We start from the raw sequence: 25,642 nt of genomic DNA on the forward strand, positions 1-25,642 counted from the left end.
AACAAACCTTATTCGTAAAACAAAAAACAAATTAAAAAGTTTAAGTAAGATCCAGTTAGCCTCATGCTGTTGCCTCATCTGAATTGTCTCCTGCTATGTTGGTCACTTCTCCTTTGAGTTTGGTCTGCAGCCATTTAGGTGTGAATTACATGTAGATTCAACAGGTAGGACGACGTCTTTATCTGTAGGATAGGACATTGAAAACAGTGTACTGTTCTAATTTTTTTGTTCTTTTTTTTTTTCCTTAATAAATATTTTAAACACAAAAAAAAATCACACAATTTCCCAATAATTGCCCTAAATACAACATTTTGAAAATAACCTTGCACTAGTTGATCTTACTCTCACATGGTCTACGCTGGGTTTTCCAACAGGTATCTGCTAATAGTACCAGCTACTGTTGTCTCCTGCAGAGCTGTTATCAACCAAAACCTCAAACTATATCACACCGAGGTCATTTTAGCTTCAGGTGTTGGCTAACTTCACCAAAATACACTGCCAACAGAGTGCTACCATACTGAGAGTTACACTAATGCCATTAGCATGCTAATGCACTAATAGCGATTAGCGCGCCAACACGCTAGTGCGCACGTTAGCAGGAGCGGGCGTTAACATCTTTGCTGGCTAATTATACTGTGGCTTAAGTGATTATACACTAATTGAGAATAGTACAGTATCAAAACCGGTATTACCTGCGTCATGTCCTTAACCAGACAGTGCTGCTCTCTGTTAACCCAAGTCATGGATATTATTAGCCAATGTTACTTCTCTACCAACTATACCATCAGCTGTGTGAACATAGCTTGCTAGTTGTGTATCAAAGTCTGTTCAAGCACTGATTTGTGTTTTGCTCTTACCACCGAGCCTTGAAACGGTTCAAAACTGGCGATTTTCAACTAGACCAGTAAGAAACAAAACCTGGCTACTTATTAAAACAATCAGGCAGTGGGGGTCATCCCTCATGTCCCAAAAAAACGTGATAAAACAACAAGCACATGACAGAGGAAGACAGCACACCCCGTCTTGTTCATCAGGCTGGTTTGCTAAGAAATCATGGCTAACTGCATGTAGTGAGTTCAGCACTTTATTTTGCTTTCCCTGCCTCCTTTCTCAAATAGCAAGAACTGAACCAGCATGGAACCAGTCAGGTGTGACCGATTAAAAGCACACTGCAGAAAAAGTGAAAAGGCATGAACAAGAGCCACATGGAAAATGCTATGCATGTTTGGTAGATATTGTAGCTCACCTTGAAGAAGGCTACCTGATAAGGATCAGAAGATAAGCAGGAGGTATACAGAAACATGCACATCATGTCTAAAATAATAGACTGTAAAGTTCTGTGGTGTGTTTGAACTAGCCCTGCGTAGCTGTGATGAAAGTGTACGCCTAGAAGATGTGGACTTTTTTAGCAGACTGGTGGATTTTGTAACATCACTAGATGCAGCAGTACAAGGACATCTGTCATTATTCAAGCTAAAATGTCAAACATTTGAGTGTATATATATATATTTTTTTGCTACTGTTCTTTTCATTTATGATGGTAAATGAACAGTTTTCAGGGGTTTGACTAGCAGGGCGGTTGAAAAGCTGTCTGTGTCCGCTTTAATATAATTGTGTTGGGTACATTTGCAACTGAAGTTACAGAGGCAATATGGACCCAAACCACTTTTTTCCTGCCAAGTAGTTTTCTTGCCTAAACCCAACCAAACTGCAAGTGTATAAAGGTCCAGTTCGCTGATGACGTGGGAATGGTGGTACATGTCGTTTTGGGAGTCACTGGCAATCAACCTATTCAGTCATTTAGATGCAGATATTACATGGATAAAGTACATCTCTTGCCTGAAAAATGACTTTCAATACTTAAGTTAACTTAACAGTTAAAGTACTATTTCTATGGGTGACTTTCAATTTTACCAAAGTAATAACCTTAACCCAACAACTTTACTTTTATTCAAGTATGACTTTTGGGTACTTTTGACAACACACAAACTGTTGTGTTTGAGTAACCTTTGCTAATGGGTGTTTCACAAAATTTCTTTGCTTTATTAAAAAAAAGAAATAGAAAGCATATATTTGTCAGTATTAAAAAAAAAAAAGATATATGTCTTCAATACGACAGAATGGGCTTGAGAGACTGACACCTTTTGGGGGATTTCGTTATGATAAAGAAGTAGACTTAATAAGTATACAATGTGAACATCACCATCCATCCATCGTCTGTAAACACTTATCCATCTCTAGGTTCAGGGGGGAGCTGGTTGAGCTGGAGCCGATCCCAGCTGACACTGGGTGAGTGGTGGGGTACACCCTGGATGAGTCTGCAGTTCACCACATGACTTTCATATAGGGACAAACAGCCATTCAGGCTCACATTCACAAATCTTTACTGTATTCTCTGTCCTACACCTGATGCTTTCTTGTCCTCATTTATTGAAGTAGTGTGCAACAAGACTAGCACCAGTCAAAAGATTAATGGACATTTAATGAGGTACCATGATGAACTAATAGCTGCATTTCAGGAGGAAATATAGTAAATATTTATAATATTGTGCAATTTGTTCCTTTTTGACCAGTTACAACATTAAATGATGATTACACGTGGCAGTAACAGTATGTAACATAATATAAAACTGTCTGAGGTAATCCTCCTGTATGACTACTTCTACTTTAGGGACATTTTGCTGAAAGTTGCTGAAGTAAACTCTGGAATGCTGCATTTTCTTGTACTGCCGCACTTTCACTCTGCATTACTTGTCCCTCAAAGAATGATCTTAACACTTCTGCCACTGGAAAAAGTCTGTCGTCATATTAGATTAAAATGTTTATGGCTTTGTTCAGTGAGGAACACCCACATCACACTGCCCCTGTCGACCATCATAATGTTGATTCGACATTGGAGTCTTCATCCTGGTGGACTCCTGGATTTTAAACGGATAGGATCACTGAAACAGGATGCAAAAAACTGATGTTTCTTTACTTTCTTTTGAAAGTGAATTAAAGAAAAGCCCTTGTTTGTTTAACATGCTCTATCAAATCTTGATTCATGAAAACAAGTTTGGGATTTTATCTACTCCATTTTGGTCAATGAAGATAAGTCAAAGTACAACCCCGAGCATTAGTCCCATCTCCCCTCCTCCTGACCTGTTACTTCCTTACTTCCTTATCTTCTCACCTGTCCAGACATGTTAAATGCTTGAATTCAAAGCAGAGGAGGTTCTTTGAATTTACCCACTGAATGTCTTACAAGTAAACTTTGTTTAAAAGGAAATATGTTCACTTCACGGAAGTCTGCCTGCAGTACAGGCTTGAGCTCTCCAACAAGTGATGTCTGCCTGTCTTAAACTTGGGAGTCTTCAGGTTGATTGTCATGTGGATGGCCTAAATTCAGTAGTTACTGAGAACAGTGCTCCAAGAACTGGACGCACCAACACTACATATTTCTAAAATCTGTCACATATGACTTTTCATTTCTCTTGATAATATTATCCGTGCTGAGAATTCAAGGGTTGCCATCGTGGTTGAAAATGTCACCTAGGTCCACCTCCAAGGTTGAGTTGTACTTGAGGCATGCATTAGGTTAAACATAAAGGGAGATCTTAACCTTTAAGATATAGAAAAAAAACTGGAACTTGACTGTTAGAAACATGACAACTGTCCATGGATTTGAAGACCATGACAGAAACAGATAAGTCTTTTACCACATTAGATATTTTGCCAAGCAATCATCAAACTGGAAAACACTTTCACAGAGAAAAATCATTTTAATCAGTGTATAAAAAAAATTCAACAAACCTAACAGTACAGAAAGTTTAAACACCAATGATGTCACTTCCTTCAAATCTCAATTGAAATCTCTTTGAAATCATACAAAAAAGATAATATACAATTCAAGGAAGTCAAGAAGTTTGGCTCATCATTTTTATACATTCTGACATAATCACAGTTGTGACAATAAAGTTCATGCTGATAACTTCACTGATCTGAAGTCTGTTTTCTGGTTGTTGTTTTAAAAAAAAAAAAAAAAAAAAAAAATAGACACGACTGAAGAGAAAACAACCATTTTTACTCAAATGCTCCAGAGTTGTATTTGTGACATTCTGGACAACTCATTGTCATATTCCGACTTAAATCTTAACTTCTGTGAAAGCATTAAGTGAGGAAAGTCACTCATTTTCAATGCACCTTTACTTGGAATTATTCCACCCCACTGAATGTTTTCACTGTAACAGGAAAATAAGATTTAAAGACATTTAACAGCTGATTAAAATTGTTAACATCTACTTCACTTCGATTGTTTATTGAGTTAAAATGGGACTCTGAAATGTCCTTAAACTGACACGTTGCATCTTCCTGTTGCAAACATGAAAGTTCCAACTTAATAAGGCCCACATTTAGGCTGAGCTTGGATGTCATGTGACATTGTCAGTCCACGTTTCTGCATCAGGAGTTTTGAATCAGTGGGGATAGCTAAGGACAAGAGCTTAAAGAGGTGTGTGTGTGTGTGTGTGTGTGTGTGTGTGTGTGTGTGTGTGGAGGGGTTGTTTTTTGCCAACAGAGCTGAAATTATTTAAAGATGTGCAGATTCCTGACGTTATGACAGTGTGTGGGAGCACAGTAGGCGTCAGGACAGAGCAGGTGAGACTCTTCCCAACAGTGGCAGAAGATAGTCAACCAGAATTCACATTTACTGTGATAGTGTTACATCTTGGCATACCAGACGGGTGGGGACTGCTACATAAGACCGGTGGAAGTTAAGTAGTCACTGGAATGTTTTCAAAGTTTAGTAAATCTTTTTGCAATTGCCCTGATCAAGTAAAACCTCCAGTCTGGTAGTCCAAGTTGAATTGAATTAAGAGTAAAACTGAGCAAACTGTGCAAATAAAAAGGGAAATGAATGACTAAGGAACAAAATGCTCATTTTAACAAACAATTTAACAATAATTTCAATCTCCATTGGCAAGGAGAAAATAAAAATCAGCTGATTCGATCCTGTGAGTGTGAGAATGGAAATCAAACAGCAATTTGAAACTTGAAAACAAATCTACACCTTCTCATGAGTGAAGACCAGAGAGAGCAGCGCAACTGAAAAGTAGCCAGCATTTCACAAGACAAATCAGAAACAAATACGTGAGACAATAAATTAGTGCAGTAGGGGAGAATAATGTTTGTAATCCTCTGAAACTGGCGACGAACTGGTGTCATACAGCTGGAAGAAACACATCTGCCGACAGTAAGTACCTTCAGCTGGACAAGTAGTCTGAATTAACAAAGGCTAGGTACCCTTACACAGGCACCATGGAAGAAAACAACAGCCCTGTGATTAAGGACTCAACTAACAACTATTATTATTCATTCATGTATTGATTTTTTTGGTTAAATAGATCAGTTCATTTTTTAATCTCAAAAGTTTCAAGAAATTATGAAAAATGGCCCAGGTGACTTCCTGAATGTGTTTGTTTGTTTCTCTTCTTCTTTGTTTCTAATTTTTTTCAGTTCAAAACCAAACAGTATTCATTATAATAATACGAAACAGAAAAAGCAAATCCACACATTTGAGAAACTGAAACCAGTAAATGTTTGGCATCATTTCTAAATAATTAACTGAAATGACCAATCAATTGGGGAAAAAAGGGGAAAAAAAAGTCGCAGGTTAAATGACTATTTGATTAATTGCTTCAGTGTTAATTTAAGCAGGGTACATGTTCTTTATAAGCCCTGTTGCCTTCTAGACACATCCTTGATTGAGAAAATACAAACTTCCTGTGAGGAATAACCCACAGAAAAGCCAGTGGAGTTTGTTCTCCTCGTAGGAAACAACAAGCTTTTTGTGATGCATATATCGCCACTGTCATGTCTGCGTGGCATCTTACATCTTGAGGAGCAGTACGTCAACAATCCATTGTCAACATATCACCATCAATCCACACAGACACTTTGTGTGGATTTGTAGCTTAAAAGAATTTGTTTACATTTTGGGAAAAAGGTGCTCTCCTGGCCCGAGTTAATGAGTGAGGGATACAACTCAAGGGTATAAATGAAGCTGTGGTTTTACAGGAAACCAAACGTTTCCCCATGCTCACAGCAGTCTGTACGCTAAACTAAGCTCAGCGTCTCCTGGCTGTAGCTTTATATTTAATGTACAAATTTGAGAGTGATATTAATCTTCTCATCTCACTCATAAGGAGAGAGCAAGCAAGTGCATTTCCCAAAATGTGACAGAAAGTTAAAATTCTATGTTAGCATAAAGGGATTTTGCCAGTTGCACAAGCAGTGTGAGGTTTTTTAGATTTTGAATATCCCCCAGGCGTTAATTACTCTCCCCTGGGGTTTACCAATTGTGACCACAGGCGAACACAGAGGTTACAGCTTACCAGGGGGGAATTTCCAACTTCCGCCTGGGTGTAGCATTAGTCTTTACTTCACCCAGAGTTTCTGCTGCTAGCATGGTGTGGTACTGAATTTAATGGTGTGGACAGTCGTAATCTTCTCGTTTTAATCCAGGATTTGAAACATCTGCCAATATTCTGAGACATGACCACATGATGGAAAATGCTTTGAGCAACTGTATGGCTTGACATGATTCTTCATCTTTGAGGATGTTTGAGGAAACTGCTGAATAAGAACTCTTAGTGTAAGGCATAATCCAGAAACCATCCCACATCCAGAAATAGTCTGTGGTGAGCGACAACGACCGTTCACTAGGCCACATGCTGCTAAATGTGGGCTGCGACTGTTAATTTTGTCCTTTTGGCAGGGACAGAACAAAACGCGAGTTTCCTCACTATGGTTCAGAGCCTTAACAAGGGGTTAGGAGTTCAGACCACACGGGCAACATGATGTCCATAAACTGCCTCCTTTTGATAGATTGACGCCACCTTGTCACCCTGACAGGGAGGGCCCGCTGGTCTCCTGTCACAGACCTGAAGACTGGGAGGAATGGTAGGGTCCATTCACCTGAGATGGAGGAGAAGAAAGTCAAGGTCAACACAGATCAATATTTTGATATATTTTAATATAAATAAATTCTTTTTTTTACCTAATGCATTGAATACAATAAATTTTGCAAACTCATTTGTAATATCAAGCATATGTAGAGAACTATTTTTCCGACGTGCCCTCTCATCACATTCTTCAGTGCAACAATTTTTGACATGCTGCCATTTGATTGGCTGAAGGGTTATCATGTTCTCAGCACATGAAGATATTAATGCGCCTCTTGTCACTTCTGGTGAAGAAGACGCGATGTGTGGCAGAGCTGCTGCAAGATAGCTGGACTGATGGTAAGATATCGGGCTGGCTGTTGCAGACTGTGCTGACGTAAATACACCAGGAAATCATGAAAGTAAACCCTCACATCAGTATTTTGTTTGGTCTCACCATTTTTGCCCGTGTTTCTGCTTTGTAGAACCGAAAAAGAAAAGAGACAGCTGAGGCTACTTCACCACCCAGAGAGTAAGTAGTAGCCTAGCTGCTAGGCGGTTGTTAGTCAGCTAACTACCCACACAATGCAAGCCTCCTAGCCTAACATTAACACTCATTTTACTATGGAAAAGTGTTATTAAGGTGTTAGCGTAGTGAACTTAGGCTACTATTAAAGCTAACTGACTGTGGGTTCTGTAATGTTTGCCAGTCGATTTGAAGACAAGTGGATGCGGTCCCACACAAATGCAAACATGCTAGCCTAGCGTAATATCACCAGTTTCGAGGGTAGTAATAAAGCTAACTGTGTCCCTTCTAGTCTTTCAACCAATGTAAGCAATTACAAGGGTTAAACTTGTGAGTAACTGGCTTGTAACTATGAATCAGTGCACACAGGAAAAACAGCAGCATGAAGCTACAAATGTAGAGCAGGCTGATATGAATCAGGAACAGAGTTTCAGGTGAGCTGTTGACAATGACAATTACCAATTTTGTTTAGAATAAAGATGGCATTAGCATTGCAGTTCTTTGTATTAGGATGCCTTGCAGTTGTAACCTATGAATCTCATCATAATGCTGGTTATTTTGAAAATAAATGTTGGATTTGCATAATTAAATGTATCAAGATGTTATTCTTCAAATGTTACCCAAATGTTCTTTACCAAAGCTGAGACAAAACTTACGCCCTTGCATCAGGAGGTCTATATCAAACTGAATAGGGAAAAATTGTGAATTCACAAATAAGACAAAGAAATCAGTAAAAAAAAAAAAGCTGTGTAAAAACATAAAGGAAGGGTGGGGATACTTGTATAGTATGTTATACTGTTATTGCTGCAGTTGTATTCCATTATTACAACAAGGGCTTCACACTTTTCTGTTTTTTTGGCCAGTTTAAATAATAGTTATACTCAGAGCCCTACGCTGCTTACTCCTAACTGTGTGTAAGCTAATTTGAGTTTTAATGTTTATGTTTTAATAACTTAATGTTAGCTAGCTACCTTCAATGAATAATGTCGGCTTATTCTTTCAAAACGTCCAGGGAACCAGCTGTAATCTAGGGTGAGTGGCTAGCTTCAGCATGAATTCATTCATGTTATAATCGTAGCTATACAGTGGAAGAATTCAGTAACTGAAAAATTATTGTGGCCTTCACCTTCTCAATACAGTTTTCAGGGAAGCTACAAATAGCTCAACTCAAAGGCAAATCCAGCTCACCAGTTATCCATGCTGCTTGATGAATTATATAGGTGAAATACCATGAGGCTGTGTGTGTGTGTGTGTATCTGTACTGTAGTTTAGAAAATTGTCCCTGGTGAGATAAATAATGTTGTCTGAATCTGTGTCTGAAGGCTGGTGTTTTTACATAGAGCAACTCTATCACTTTTCATTCAGAGTTGTGTTTCTTGCTACCTGACAAGTCCATTATTCACAGACTCTAAGCTGTTTTTGGTGTCCACCAGCTTCTGTGGGGAATGTCAGGATTTTCACCTAAAAGTTCAACTACATTCACAATACATGGTGAGTTTTTAAGAGCCATTTGCTTGCTGTGGCTGAAAAAAGTAAATAAACCCACTTTAAAGAGCTAAATTCACCCCCCTTCTGGTGGATTTCAGGAAAAATATGTACAGTAGTGAATGTAGAGAGAAATCATTTTTGATCAGTTTGAATTTTACCATGAATTAAAAATTAGGATAAGGATCACTCAGTAAACTACATGGTCACGATCAGCACATGTAACCAACACGGCCTCCAACTCAGAGCAGAAAATGTATTAACAAATGTGAAAATAACTGAACTCAAATTTGCAACTGCAGTTATGTGAAAGGCTAGTTCATCAATTTTGTGAGCAAGGTAGCACACAAGAGCAGCTTTACAATGTTTGAATTACAGGTTTTGGTGACCATTCAACGAGACGGTGGCTGCTTAGTCTTCAAAAATAAATATTTTCACAGTCTTATATTTCATTGGTTTGATTGAAAAAAAACTATTAAATTGACAAACATCATATGTGTGAGCCACGTCACAACTCAAATGGGATCAAAAAATGAACTGTCTCTCTCCATTCACTACCATACAAAGATTTTCTGAAATATGCTCCCATGAGGGAAACCAGAAGGGGTGTGACATAAGCCCCATTCACACTGCCCTTTCGGTGCAGGAATCACGCACCGATACTCCGCCTCGCTGTCTGTGTGAAAGTTTCAGATGCAGAGACAGGGGGACAGTTTTACTGCAGCTCTGATCCGCCTCCGTCGGTAGTACCAGAGCTGCAGCAGAGTTGAGACGGCATCTGTGTGAATGGAAAAGCCGGAGGCGCAAATCTGAGGCGTGTTGGTGTGATGGGGTTCACAGTCTGACAGCTCAACAGATCCTTCACTCATCGTAAAAGCAACGTTACAGGACTAACCAACAGTAATGTGGCAACTGGTAGCGTCTCTGGCAACCTATGTGAGGAAATAAAAATACGGCAGTTATATGTGGAGAAATACCTGTCATCCCCTCTGTCCTACAGGCCCTTTGTCACATTTCTGTCAGAAAAACAGCATCTGTCCCCGGCAGCAGAGCCAAGAGGCTCCCGCAGTCGAATGACAGTGATTATGTGACGTGATTCAGAGCAAACTCACGTCTTTGTCGCTTCCACTATTTTGTTGTTGTTACCGTCTCTGGCAACTTGTATTGAAAAAAAAAATCACCTTGACTTTCAGCCCTCCTGACCGAGACTTTCCCCCCTCACTTTCCAGGATTTTGGCTGATAAATTGGAGGGCTGATAAATTGGAGGTAAAGACTTAAAAAAAACCCACAAAGATGTCAACATCTCTGTGTGAAAAGGGCTTTCAGCTCTCGTTGAGAGTGGGAGTAGTGAACCAAAACAGTCTGAGATCTAAACTTGTCTTTAAAGACCAGAGAAAGTGCAGAGTCAACTGATAAATCTCTGCAGGGTCGAAAAATTACAGATAAGAATCTCTTTATTACACATTTTTATTTGATACATTGTTTATATATAAATATCAAGCCTGGTAGTTAAAAATCATCATATTACACTGTCAGGACAAATCATATATTGTATATTTTGTCAGGTTGATGTGCTCACAGCGTGTGTCTGATGGTGTAAGAGTTTCTCCTAATAATAAATAATCATTATTTCCTGGACTCCACCAGCACTGTAATCCAGGCCAGCAGATCAAAGTATTTCTCAACACCGACGTGTTGATGTGAACGTTATTGCCCAGTTCACTGGCTGGCTGCGGTGCTGAAAAGGGGAAATGCACCGTACTACAACCTTCGAGGAGGCCAGCTCATTGTTTTCACTTACTGACAGTTGAATTCCCCGCCAGAGTCTGAGGTCGACCTAAAAATAAGTTCCTAGAAGAGCAAGTGAGGTCATGGAGAAAGCTTACACACCAGCAGCGGGAGTCATCTCAATATTGCTGAGAGAGACAGACAGCAACTAAGCATCTGACTACAACAACTACTAAAGCTGCTCTATTCTTGGTTAAAGCCGGTTCATAACACACTGCAAAATTCTCTAAACTGACATTTTGAAACATTTTGGTCCCATCCCTGATCAATGCTGTCTGAGAATTTCGACAGTTCTGTTTTGGTTCTGTACTTTGTTGGTACCAAAAGCTTACTGTTTTATTTCACATCCTCTCAGCTTTAATTTCATGGTGTTTGCATCCATATGAGATAAACATTGTGGGATATGTAGCTTTTTTTTATACAAGCCCCCAAGAGAGAGCCCTACACTTTTAACCCAATGTGGACATCCTTAACTGCTCTTAAAGCTCTGCACTGTAAAGCCCTTTTATTTGAATGCCGATGCCCCGATGAACAGGCCGGAAAAAATGAAAAAACTAATTTTCTTCTAGAGGTTTCTGACTGCACTGTATATCTGAATCAAATTCTTAGTTATTGTATCTTCTGCTAGTTTCACTTTTCATTTACAGTGATATTTCAATCTTTATTCATAGTTCCCCCACCAGTCTGACCAGGTTCCTGCTAGCTTTCCCATCACTACATCACTGCTAAAACCACTACTGTCATAAGCTGGGCATACATATATGACTTTAGAAATGTTGATAATTCCAACTCATACATACGAGTACATCTTCTGTGATGTAAAGCTCACGATTAATGTGCTCAACACTGTATGGTCAGATCGTCAAGCCACATCCTGGTAGCTCCCACTGTATGTGTAAGAACGGCCGGCTGGCCCCTGCGGATGTCCTGCCTGTTGACAATTGTCAATAAAGATGAGTTTGTAAGCTGCACTTTTCTGTGGCTGTGATGACATGCAGCTAGAGGGCTATACACATATTCATAGAACAAAAGTAACATATCGTAACTGCTGCTTTCCTCACTAACAGACTTCGGTAACATAAATTTGTTGTAGGTTGACAAGGCAGCCCAATTTCCCCTCTGTTGAAACAACACAACACCACTGTTGTCTTCATATACTCCCACCATCCAAGAAGTGAATATCCACTGGATTAACTTGATTTTTGATGGAAATGTCCCAACAACAACTGCAAAACTCTAACAGGCTGTGAGTGGGCTAACCCTATTACTTCAGACTGCTTTCTTAACGATGGCCAGCTAAATAACGGACTTGTGCACTTTAAAACTCAAGATGGATTGTTGCCAACTTCAAACGTGGAACCTCTAAGTTTTGCCATTTTCCGTCTATTGTAGGACGCTGGAGCAATGTTGGAGTTCCCCCGTCAGGAAAATTGTGTGAACATTAAGCATCATTTGAAGCCAGTAAAATAAGCCAGAAACTCTTCTTAATGTTGCCTTTTGTTGAACTTAATACTGAAATACTGAGTTCTGTAGTTAATGTTATATGAAAGCTCCTTCTGCTCCTTGATCCTGGCAGCATGCGTGTCTTGTTGTGGCCAAATGTACATTTACTTGATAGACGAGCCCCGTTATACATTGACTATAATATTCTTGGGGTTTTCTGACCATGTGTCCCTGTATATATATCAAAAACACATTTATACTGCTCAGTGGGTGATTTGTTAATTTTTAACAAGGGGGATGGCCCAACGCGAGCATCACCCTGCCCCGACACACCTATGTACACACTCTTAACCATAACTATGACATTTCTAATTCAACAATTCCATTTTATCCAGTTATCTTCCTTCTCTACCTACTACAATGGTCTTTTTATAACTGAATTAAAGTATTGAGTAAGTACACCTTTAAATTGTATGCAGTGGACTGAGTTTATTCAGGCAGGGTTTTCTCATGTTTCTCACACTTGGAATTTTTTACCATCTAAATTTCTTGAAGGACACTCAATGAACATTGTGCAAAATAGTAGAGCCTGACCGACTTATTTGTTAGCTGATTTTATCTATTTATTATATCTATTTATCCAATATTATCACAGATATATCGGTATCAGCGAATATATTGTCCAGTATGAAAACCTAATATTTAAAAACTACAAATACAGAATGGAGAAAGTCACTCTTACAGGGTGCGTTTCGACAGGGGGGTAAAAGAGCTCCGAAATGTAACAGCTACCTCACTAATGGTTAAACTATAAACCAGCACAACAATGACAATTACCAACATAACATAAGCCACCATGTTCTTAACAGACACACTAAAAACACTCACAAAAAGTAACATTTAGTTTTAGAACATAAATAACAAACTTACTATTAATATTAAACTGTCTGAAAAAACTCATCTCTGAAAAAAGTTAAACATTACTGAAAATAAACGTGTGCGTCTGCTACAGGTTTTATTCCGCCCTCTGCACGGCATCATAACGGGAACGTTTCAGAAGCGGAGTCTTTTGCCTGCCAGACTTTGGCTAGATACTTTATGCCGTTTCCGTGTCTGTGACTTCCTGTTGGCGCGATCTGCTCTGTGCAGCTTGTTGCGGCTTTCGTCAAAAATAAACCGGGCAGCCGGATCGCAAAGCAGCCGTGCCCGGCTTGACTCCACTGTGCGTCGGAGCTGGTCGCGGCCACTTGTGATTTTAGCACACTATCTGCTACTAGCGGATGGAGACTGATGTCAGGTTAACAAGGGGGATGCTTTTTGGTAATTTTGCTAACAAGGGGGATGGCATCCCCCCTCAAATCACCTACTGATACTGCTTATCAAAACCAAACCCAAAATAAAATCTCAACTGTAATCCCTGTTTCCAAGTATTAAATGCAACAGACTAGACAAGAGTCAGTAGTTTAAACTGTGTAGCTTTTGCTACTTTTGAACAGCCATCAATATTCCCTGCTGATATTCAATCAAACTGGGACATCTGTGTTTCATGAGTTTATATGTCAACTTAAAAATGTTATGCGTCACTGTGAGTTTATGTGTCACTTAAAAATAAGTTACAATTTCAAAATCATTTAATGGAACCTTGTGCGAATTCTGACGTAAGAATCTGTAACATGAAATGAACTCAAGGTTAATGCTCAGCTGGAGATAATACCTCTCAGTCATCATCCAGAGCCCAATATTCACCAAGGAAAAAGACACATTTCTACCTTTTATCAGCCAGCACAAACTTTAAATGACCACAAAGTCAAAATACACAGTCAGACGCAAGCCAACCACGGATCATAGGGAATCCAGACATGATGAATGGATCTTTTTTTGTGTCTTAGAAGTTTTCTGATCTCATTTGACATGTTTCCTTTTAAACAGCTGGCTTGAATTCAGAACAGTCACAGGCCAGAGTCTGCTGGTCTAAACATTTCTTCAGTCTATTTTCTTCAGAAGGACTTTCTAACAGATCTGTGCACAAAAGTAAAACTGGTAAAGCTGTTGTGCGTTCAGAGTTACCTCTTTTTATAGCACCAGAGCCATGCCAAATTGAAGCTATTAATATCCATGACTTCATTCAATTATCTTCACATCGGATCCCAAATTTCAAAGGGAAATCAACACAGACCATCCTGGAAAATCTCATGTTAATTGAGTTTGTGGCCTAACTGATTAATAGGTGTCATTCCTCGAACAACACGCATGCACTATAAACAAGTCATTCACTGATTGTGACTCTGTTTATCCACTCTGGTTTACATCAGAAAGAAGAGAAACTTCAAATTGTAAACAGTAAATAAACACACTTCATTTAGACTATTTTCCCTCATTCCCTCCCTCTGCTCTGCCTTTCCACTTTCTAAAACTGCTGATGAATAGTGCTCTGAATAAAACACACATGGATATAAACACATTTCAGCTTTCAGCTTTAGATTTGGGATGTGAGGACACAGCTAAATCAGTGGGAGGTTAGGTTTCCATTAAAACACAATAAGCTGGAGAGCAGATCTGGGGATTTACAGTGTGTAATTTGAAATGAAGTCTGGTGTCTCTTGCCACCTGTGACTGCAGAACTGATCTGAAATACAAAAAGGGAGCTGCACACACAAACACAAGATTTAAAAAGGAAGTCAGTCTCTGATTAGAAGACATCAGAGCTCTTTAAAGCTGCAATAATTATCTTTAAAAAGTTCAAAACACAGGGTAGCCATTATTTGTTTCAAATTTAAAATCTTTTCCGGACAGTTATTCCATATTCTGGCTTCTAATCAAGACAATCCACATCCTAAGCTAAATGATATACTACACTGCCTGTTGTAGGCTGAAAAGCATTGGCCTGAACACCCTGTATCTTTTGCAACCTACCACAGAAAATCCAGCACTATTTATGCACAGGCTAAACCCCACATACCTGGTCTTTGTTACTGTACTGTTTATATGTCATGCTAATGTCATTATATGATCCAGGACATTGTTTAAGTAGAGCAATTCAGTTTACACAGTATCTGAAAGGTCGGGAGTTACTGACAACTACCAGATACAGTTTTGACTATAGTCTGTCATTAAAACATTAAAAGGATCTGAAGGTTAGGGCCCGAATCTAGCAGCTAGAGAGTGACCTTCTTCTAGATAATGTCATACCAATGTAGGCCTGGGCAATAAACCTAAAATTTACTGATACCGAAATTTACGATGATACCCGACGTCATTTTGGCCATGTCGGTATATTCGGTGTCATAGGCATAACATCCGCTAGGGACAGGGGACATGTTAGGTCCACTTGATTAATCTACCTCGGCGTATACCAATGTGCTTATTTTACATTAATTTGATGGCAAACTCCGCCCGCTGATGCAACACCAGCTTTGCCAGGTTAGTAATCAAGTGAACCCACTCTCGCTGTGAGTCGCGGACAGTTTGTGTAATGATGCTGCGTTCAAAGGCTGCAACAGGCCACTGTCTTCGGCCGGGCCGTCCACTGATCAAACATTTGTGTTTTGTTTTTTATTCACTCAAAATAATGACTGTATTTCCAGCTAGAAAACGCGCATCTCTCTCCTCCCTCCATTGTTGTTTGCATTTGTGTCTCTGCGTGGTCTGACACGCGAGTGTCCTCATGCTGGAAAACGTGACTTCTCGCGTACGTGACGTCACTCCCCGAGACGCAAGAAGAAAGCAAAAAATATATATTTTTTACTAAGGAAAATGACAAAACTAGTAACGCGTTACCGGCATCACTGATTGTGTAGCTTGAGTGCAACATGGAGCATGAAGATGTAAAGAAAAAAATAAAAACAGTAGAATTAACTTTGAGCAAGTTTGGAGGAAAGTCGGAGGTGTGGACCCATTTTAAACAAGTCGTGGGCCGTGATAATAACATTTGTCGGCTTTGTCGAGTGCATTAAGTGCGGCACTTGTTGCATTACTCATTAAGATTTCTGTAGTTCAAACAACTCGCAACTGTAGTCGAGAACGTCAGTTATAACAGCCCACGTATTAAACAGTTGTCGGGTTTAAATCGGTCTCGGGCTCATAATTACATTCAGTGTGTCGGGCCGGGCTCGGACACAACGTGCACGGGCTCGGGCCGGGCTCGGACACAATGTGCACGGGCTCGGGTCGGGCTTGATTCTAAGCTCTACTCGGGTCCAGCCGCGACTTCACTGAGGTTCACCCAGTGTGAGCAGCAGGAGGACGGTCAGCTCACCTCCCAGAACATGGCACTGAATCGCTGGAAACTGATTTAGGGACTGTCATCAAATAACTTAGCATAAATATATTAATACAAAATAATTGCAGTTCTTTCAATATCTTCCATGTCATGGGGCCCAGTGACTCCAGCAGCAGATTGTATTAGTAAACTGACGAATGAGACAGTCATGTTTATTGTACTTTAGTGCTTCCTCTATTTTATATGAATATTAATATGCAGAAATCTTGATTTTTTTTCTCAATAGCTTCCATGTCATGTGACCCACTGACTTCTGAAACAGATTCTGTGTCTATCAAAAATATATAATGATATAGAAAATAATGGTAAAAAAAGTTCTCTAATGCTCAAGAGGTTAACATATTATTAAGCAGCAATGTCAACTTCTCTACTATTTTGTCTCATGTCTTAGATTCTGATTCTGAAGTCCTCAAAATGTTTATTTACATCCAACCTCTTCCACCACCTGCAGTACAACCACGTGATTCAATTCGAAGAAATAAAAAAAGCGAGAAGCGAGAAGCTTAGAGTTGTTTATAAGGGACTGTATATTTTATACTTTTAAACTTGTTCAGTTGTTGTCATTTCAAGTAATCTGTGCTTTTCAGCTGTTCAATCGTGTGCTTATCAGTTGTTCTTAACTACTAAATAAATAATAGAAATCTTAACTACAATGTAGTTTTACAGTCCTTTAAAGTGGCATTTCTGTAAATACACAGGATTTTTTTCCCTTTTTTTTTAGGTGGGTGGGTGGGGGGGTGTTACTTATGTTCATTTATCGTTATCGAGGTGAGTTGCTCAATATATCATGATATTGATTTGAGGCCATATCGCCCAGCCCTATACCAATGTATGAGTACTGTTATGTTAGCAGCATGCATGTCTAAAATGAGAACCGTCAAGATTTAAATAGTTTTCATACTATACTAAATATTCATAGAATAGCGCGAGAGGGACAAAGATCATGTGCCAGTATTCATCTTGTTGCCTACCCGTGCATCATACTCCAGGACAAACGGAGGGATGTCGATCTGCTCAGGTTTGATGCAAGTGAAGAGCTGCTGCAGGTTGTCCAGGTAGCGAACTTTGTCCTTCATCCCTGACACACTGAAGGTGGTGAAGAACCATGTTGAGACCTGGAATGAACCCATGAAAAATGTGTAGAAATAAGAAAGGAACATTGATTTGATCTTGATTTTGTAACCAAGATATTAATCTTGCCATGAACAATGAAGAAAAAAAATAAACACAACTTTCTTAAGCAAACAACAGGCTAGATTAAGTCTAATGAGCCTTTAATGATCCTCAAGGGGAAGTTTGGCCATAGGAGCGAAACGTACTGCATTTCAAGTAAACAACAAAGAAACAGATACAAACCAGAAAGCACTCAGAGACACCAAGGCTGCAAAATTATCTAATCATGTTATTTAGAAGTTTTAATTTTGCATTTGGATCAGGATTAGTAATTAATATACAGTGTGACAAACAATAAAATTTGATTCTGAATAATTCTGAATTCTAGGGCTTTGTCCAAGGAGAACATTGTTCAAAATGTTAAGTGAGGCACATAAAACCACAGTATTTGACACGATCAAGTTTTGGCAAGCACATTTTCATTTTTATTCAAGATCGGATGAAATGGGAATGTGGTACAAAAAAATTGTATGAAACTGGTCTCAAGGCTTTTGGCTGCTATTATGAGCAGAATCACAGTGTTAAATTTAGTTGAAATGTAGGAATGAAAATGAAATGTGAAATCTACCAGTAAACAAACAGAATTCAAATCTTACCTTAGAGCGAAATGTTGGATGGACAAAGTAGAAGGCCTTTAAATTCTTTTTAAACCTGCAATACATAAAACAGAACATCAGCAAGAATGCCTGGCAGCAAACAATGAGCCACCATTCCTTGAATACAACAGAGAAGAAAATTAATACTATGACAAAGATGGAAAAAAAGTGATTAAATGTCTGAAATTTGTGTCTTCAAAGCAATCAGCTCAGGCCTGTCCATCAGGATGGAAATACACAAACATCCTCCTCCCTTTCAGCTTCTCATTCAGCACACTAACTTTTATAGATGAGCAGTATTTGTAGACTGCTTAAGGCCATTTTAATTGTTAATTAATTTATTCCATCATGATCATCTTTGTATAATAGATTAGTACATTAATTAATAGCCTGGAAAAAGTCTGCACAGACAGTAGATACTTCTTCACTTGTCTGTTCAACAATGATGACACAGTTAATGCTAATTATCCAGTTCCAATGTTTGTTCCAAACTAAATTAAAAAAAAGTTACTATAATGGTGGGCAGCAGGGTGCTAATCTTCCAAGTAGCTTTTGTGCAATCCTGCTGAGAAACCAACCAACCAACAAATGAATACAGGTAAAAAACACAACCTCCATGGTAGAGGTAACAAACTTGCTGAAAACTAGTCGTCAGAAGCGATAGTGAAGGAACACACCAACTCTAGAGAGGTGCTGACCATGATGGTCAAGCTGAGAAGGAAAAAATATTCACTCTTGTAGGGTATTGAACCCTGTAATGTCAAAATGTTGTTAATTTATTACAGTATTTTTTGCCTCATAGCTCTGAGTATGTTACAGTTGACCCTGCAGTAGTCACAGTTAATTTCCCCTTTTTGGCTGTGATGCAAACACAACACCAGGGTGAGTGCACTCATTTTCTCCCCTTTTACAGGGCACAATACTATAAGGTGTATCCAAGTTAAGGCTGCTGGCTTGGTAATTATCTTTCCATCCATCAATGTCAAGCAGCTTAAACATCATTCAGTCTGTGCTGAGTCTGGAAGAGAGACTGAAGTTAAAGATATAAACAAAGTAACCATTGTTTGTGGCGTCCATGTGGTCTGAACCTGTCACCTGCCTGATCAATACTGAGCATGTGCAACTCATCAGAGATCAGAAAAAAAGTGAGATTACTCACTCCTTAGCAACTTCGTTATCAGCTCAAGAAAAAAAATACAGATGTGTCCAATTCAGAATATTACTGATTAAGACCAGAACAAGATTAACCTCCTCTGGATGTATTCTGATCTGCAGCTTTCTACTGTTCCCTGTTTATCCAGGGCGTTTGTGATGCTGAATTGTTCACATGGGGAAAAAAAAGCAGAACGGCAAACTTGTGCACCAGCAATGTGAACAGAGATCCTGGGTAAAAGTGGTGTGTTTCCAGCTGTTTCACAGAATCATTAAGCCATCTTTTAAATGATACATTTGTGATGTGATTTTAAATCTCTATGAACTAGATACACCTTGAATTACTGTTGTGTCACAGGATTTAGTTATAGAGGAGCAAAATGGAGATTATGGAGAAATTTAAACATACAGTTTTGGGGCACAGATTTTTCAGTAGGTTCCTTACTTACTGACAAATGTATGCCACAAAACTGTACCCTGGCTCCCAAACTATGAGAAACAGGGTTTAAACCCAAATTCAATTTGAAGTTCAAGTGGCCTTGATCAGGTGACTGAATCTTAATTACTCCACATGACACAGGAAGAAAAATATTTTCCATACAAAGATAACTTATTATAGCATTTGGTCAAACCATCCATTCTGAATATGTTCAGTTATTGAATAGACAAACTCTGCGCTTGAGGATTACATCAGCAAGTGGATCGAGGAATGGATGGATGCTATTATTCAATCCATTGATGATTAATGACTTTGTTAGCTGGAATGGGTATTTCTAACCACACTGGCAGTGGACTTCTGGAAGGTAATGTCTGTTTGTAGGGTTCATCAAAAGTTAAATATTTCAACACCAACTGGATGGATTGTCATTAAAATTGGTAAAGAAATTAATGTTCCCTAGAATATTTCTTAATCATCTGAGGTTTTGCAGTTACTCAGATTTTATCCAATGCAAACATGACATCACAATTGCCAACACTCATCCAACATCTTGGTTCTTGACGATATATTATGAGCAGGCCTCCTGGCCCCTCTAACTGCAATACTGATCAAATTGTCAAGACTGTACACAGGCCGTCCACCAACCATGCACTTCAAATAGTGAATTCCAATTATTATATTTGTCAATGCCTGTCTGAGTGCTCTTCAAATATCTCTGGGATATTCTATATTGGGCAATGGATTAGTGGAGAGTGTATTGTACTGTGCTGCACTGATCAAAACTGATCAGATGTGAGAGCCACCTTAACTACACTTCTGCCACCAGGCCAAACAGCAGGCAAAGGAAACTCATTTTAGTTTCTTGTCCCTATGATCTCATATGCTGAGCTAATGACCAGAGTTGAGTATTGGAATAAAGTGGAAGATTTAAAGAGCTTCACCTTCAGAAAAAGTTCTTCTTACCATGAAATTCTGGATCCGTGTAGCCAAACCAAAAGGTGCACAGGTCTTACACATTTTACTATCCCACATGAAAAGGCAAGACACTTGAACTCATTCCCTTTGGGAGAGCATATCAGTCCCAACCAGCAGGGAGCATTCCACCATTAACTGGAAAAGTACCGTGACCTCAGAACTGGAGGTGCTGACCCTCATCCCAACCACTTCACCCTCGGCTGCAAACCTCCCCAGAGTGTGCTGGAGGTCATGGTCCAATGGAACAAGAAAACCACGTCTTTGGCAAAAAGCAGAGATGCAATCCTGAGGTCAACAAACTAGTCTAAGCCAGTTCAACTGGTGATTCCCCAATAACTGGGAGCACACTCCCAGCTTCCTTGTTTTAAAAATGGGGCCACAAGTGACTGTCTCTTATTTCCATTTGACAGTGAAACCATGGCATCTCAAAAATACCCAGAGCCTCAGGGTTGATGTGCGATGCCAACAAACCTGAAGTAACCTAAACTGTAATTATTAACTGATCACTCAACAAACGTCAGCATTGATTTTCAAATGTTCGTGACTCACTACTTTTATAGATAGCTCATCTATAATCTACTCAGTACTGGTATTGGAGACTTGCCTGCTCATTTCATGTCAGTAAATGGACAATAACCGGCCACATTTGCAACAGTTTGCATTGTCATGCCACACACACGTAGTGGTGGTCTGGCTGTGGTAAGCTACATCTGTTCATATAAAACAAAACAGTTGGCCAAGGGGGGAAACTTGATATTTTAGTTGACAAACTAACTCAGTGGGGAATCAGGAGTACTAAAACATGATGTGGGGACTCTGATCTGGTCCAGCGCTGGACCCTAAAGGGACAAAAATAATGATCAACCTCAAAAGCTCATCTGTCTCCTGTAGAAAGAAATCAACATCTACCCACTTAGCCAGACAGTTTAAAAAACGTTTGAGTCCTTGTTTGGCTTTAGTCTGCTGGTTAGGTTGTCTGGAGCCAAAATGCATCTGCAGCAAATCAATAGCTTGTTGGGTTGAACATTCTGGACATGCCAGGCCATGGTTATTGGTTCCATTGCCTGCGTAGATCAACACTGTCTCGCCAAGCCAAAAGAGCAACAACTGCTTAAGAAGGGAAACTGAGACTGAAGATTTCCTTAGAATTAGTCACACAGCCTGACACAAGAGTTGGAGCACAAGTAGAAAACTGTAAGCCTTTACTAACATTTTCAGATGAAAGTTGTATGTATGTGAAATGTGATGGCAAAAAATTTTACAGAGAAATTACGGTTGAGTGGTACAAGCAAACAAATACCAGGGGAGAGCTTTTGGTTTACACTGGGAGTGCCCGGCCCACACAAGGTTGTAAGGTGCATTATATAGGCAGCCAAGGTGCAATATGCAAATCAAAATACAAATAACACTTTTCATTAAAATCAGCTAGCTGGTGGCTTTCACACAGTTTATAAATGCTGTCGGGCCAATCCACATTCAAGATACTCCTTGTAAGGTTTCATGAGTCAAGGCTGAAGTTTGCAGAGAGCTTGTGGAGCTTCAAACAACCTTGCATTTTAAGGCGATTAGCATTACAACCTGAGCATCAATGCTGTGATGACTCAGCAAAGTGTGCTAAAGCAGTCATGGTCATTGTTTATGACTGAACTGGGTTTTCCTGTTTCAATGAAAGGGGAGGCTGAATGAAGGGGTATTCATTCCTACTGAGCGTATGAATGTGGCATTTTGTCTGGCACTCTACCCGTTTGTCTACTGTGTGACTGAAATATATCACATAACCAGCACATGACTTCGACAGCCTTCGGGTAAGAAATATGTCATGCAAAATGAAGTTCAAACATCGGGAGTATGCTTCTACTTTTGTCTTGTACAAGACATAAGGGTTTGACTGAATTTTCCAGACAAAAAGGTGTGGTGAAACTGACAAGAAATAACCAGTTCCAGAAAGTAATGAACAGAGGAACACGAGGGTTGAAAGATGCATAATGACTGCATGGAGTTTCCCACTGACACAGGAAGCTCATTTGGTTGTGGTTACTTAAAACTAGAAAGATACTAGAAGAAAAAAGTTTTACAGAAGTTTTATTAATAACCGATTGAGCCCTGACGTTGCTCTCCAAGTTTTCATTCAAGTTAGAAAACGAAAAACTTTATTTTTTCAAAGATATGACAGGATTTTCCAGCACTAATTTCTGTTTTGTGTTTTAATGCCTTTGTTTTGATGTTGAGGAGTGCTATACAATCAACATAACTCACTTCAAATACTTTATTAAAGATACAAAGTATCAAACAGACACTAATTTGATGACAAAGTAAAGTAGCACATGTTCATGGGAGTTGCTGCCTTTATTTTTAAACAAGTCTATCTGAGCATTATGTAAAGATGAGCTAGAAAGTTGGTCTGTGAGGTGTGATGGATGTTTTCAACAGACTGTCGGGTAATAACTCACTTTTTGTTTGCTCCTTCTAACCTGGTGATTTGACACTCTGACTGATTGTTTCTTGACCAGTCAGACTTCCTCTAAAACCAAAAGTGCCATGTCTTCAATGGCTACACAGTTAAATCAAACAAGATATCTTAAGCATCAGTTTGCACTTTTCTGCAATTCACCCAGTTATATCATGCATGTTTGAAAGTTTTAATGCTCGACTAAAATTAACAGTAGGTCTAAACCATTCTTGGCTGCACACACACCCAATCACAGAGTCTGTGAGGGTTCAGAGTTCTGTATCACTTCCCAGTAGATAATACTGCACTGTGGACTTAATCTGATGGCCGTGGTGATCTGTAAAAAATCTAATTTCCATTTGCTGGATGTGGCACTGGCTTAATGAAAATATTTATCAAGTATAACTCTCACCAAAGCGAGGTGTAGTGTTAGGCTGGTTGGACCACATGCAGCGTTCCTGATGTGATAATGCTGCGATTTTACATTCAGAATATTGAAAAATAAAATAAGTGTCTCCATAAAATTTCTGATTTGGATGCAGGTCTTACTTCTGGACAGCATCTGTCTCTGTGACAAATTAGCATAATTATTATATCGATCTTATGTAGAAAAATGTAAAAAGTAAAGCAAAAAGCTCATTATTCAGTTGGTAAGTGGTTCATATGAAAGGCCTAACCAACTAGTTCAGAATGAGGTTCTGTTTGTGACTGAGTCACAGCAAATACATCACCCTCACAACCCACTCCAAGTTTTGGTTTCCTGTTCCAAATATGGTCGCCAGAATTCCAAAAACCACAGCGTAACAAAAACGTTTCAAAGTTTGTTCTGCTTTTCCAAAAGTCTAAACACTGTAACCTTGGTGTTGTCATACTGAGGCATGAGCGATGTATCTGAATTTGCGATGCAGCTGCAGATGTCAGTATGGTGAGAAAAGAACCGAGTGAAAGCCAAACAAAAGTCCAATGAAGGTCAAATTGCAGCTAAACCTCAAAGAAGATGTTGCACTGTGCAAACATTATCATACCCAGCCATAGCTTAGTCAGTGATGAGGGAAGAGATCATCTCATCTTGCAATCTTAAATTTATAAAGATATTCCACCTGGCTAGACTTATTGTCTTATTACTATAAACTGAGAAACAACAAACATGCCAGACCTTTGTTCCGTCTGGAAGATTTTTCAAAGACTTTGTGTATCATTACTTAAAAGAAAACTTTTGACACGCAGTTCTGGCTATTACTAAGCAAAGACGTGGTTGGCCAGTAGAGTTAGCCAAATGCCTGCAAACCAGAACATTCAACACAGTACATTTAAGTCATACACTAGGGTGGGTGGGAGGTTGAAGCAATAACAGCTCCAGAGTTCTATTATTCAATCATTTTGTGCAGGAGGATGGGACAAAACTGAGAAGTGAAAGATGGGAACCTTTGAGGATCTAATGTCTGATCTAATTAGGCTTCTACTAGACTTCAAAGAAAACTAATTTTGGATCAAAGCACCTCATGTGTGTTAAATGACCAAATCCAACAACTGGAAAATCTAAAATTATTTGTACAAAATGTTGCACATCCATGAAATGCAAGATATCCTGGCCAGGGTTTATATGCAGTTAAATTTGTAACAGTCGGCGTGTCCTGGGCGATTTCCACGTCCCAGACAAATGTGAGAAATTCAGGACAAGTATTATCTGTGTTTACTGAGCCTGTAAATAATTCACAGAGACTGTGAATTATTTACATTGTTGGTATTTGAGAGTGAGACTCAACAATCAAACATCTTACTCCAGAATCCCTCATCCCATGTTTAATCCGTAAATGTAATCTGCAGTAGGGACACGTTCCCACCCCTCTTTAAAAGCACAGTTAAAAATAATTGAGGAAAACCCTGCACCACGAAATGTTAACTAACAAGTAAGAACACTTTGCACTCCATCAGCAACCACAGTTATGAAGATACACAGGACCTAAACTAGTCCTGTGTATTGTCAAGTTAAAATATTAAACTATAAACTGCAGTTAAGCAACAACAAACAACATGTGCAGAAGAACTGTGATTCTTCATAAGATTAAAGACGTGATAAGCGTGACATAAATTAGATGGGCTGAGTAGGTAGCTAGCAAGACTAGTCATATGGTTTGCAAACAACATAAGATCATTGTGTCTTATTTGTTGGGTTTTATGGTAGTCCTTTAAGGTGGTGACTTAAAGTGCTGCATGCTACAGAAGTATTAAAATGTCTGCAGTCATTCCAGAAATTCGTTGGTTTGCAGCTTTAAAAAAAAAAAAAAAAAGTGTTGGCAGCTACTTCATGATTGATGATTCTGTGTTAGGCCCTAGTGGAGGAGATCCACAAGTATAGTACTCAAGTTTAATTGTATAAAAAATCTCAATTGATTGTATGTAATCTTAAAAGAAC

The 25,642-nt window shown here is 39.1% G+C and overlaps 1 protein-coding gene across 1 annotated transcript in view; it reads right to left on the reverse strand.

Annotated features, from left to right (window-relative positions):
* Positions 1-3,741: 3,741 nt before the first annotated feature.
* gdap2 (ganglioside induced differentiation associated protein 2) overlaps positions 3,742-25,642 on the reverse strand; it is a 42,556-nt gene continuing 20,655 nt past the window's right edge. Inside the window, exons 12-14 of the mRNA XM_030429018.1 lie at positions 18,212-18,266; positions 17,414-17,557; positions 3,742-6,954 (exon numbers count right to left, since the gene is read on the reverse strand). Of these exons, the coding sequence (XP_030284878.1) occupies positions 6,913-6,954; positions 17,414-17,557; positions 18,212-18,266 (241 nt within the window). The 3' untranslated portion in view covers positions 3,742-6,912. The remainder of the gene's footprint in view (positions 6,955-17,413; positions 17,558-18,211; positions 18,267-25,642) is intronic.

The sequence above is a fragment of the Sparus aurata genome, chromosome 9, assembly GCF_900880675.1.
Source record: "Sparus aurata chromosome 9, fSpaAur1.1, whole genome shotgun sequence".
Classification (NCBI taxonomy): domain Eukaryota; kingdom Metazoa; phylum Chordata; class Actinopteri; order Spariformes; family Sparidae; genus Sparus; species Sparus aurata.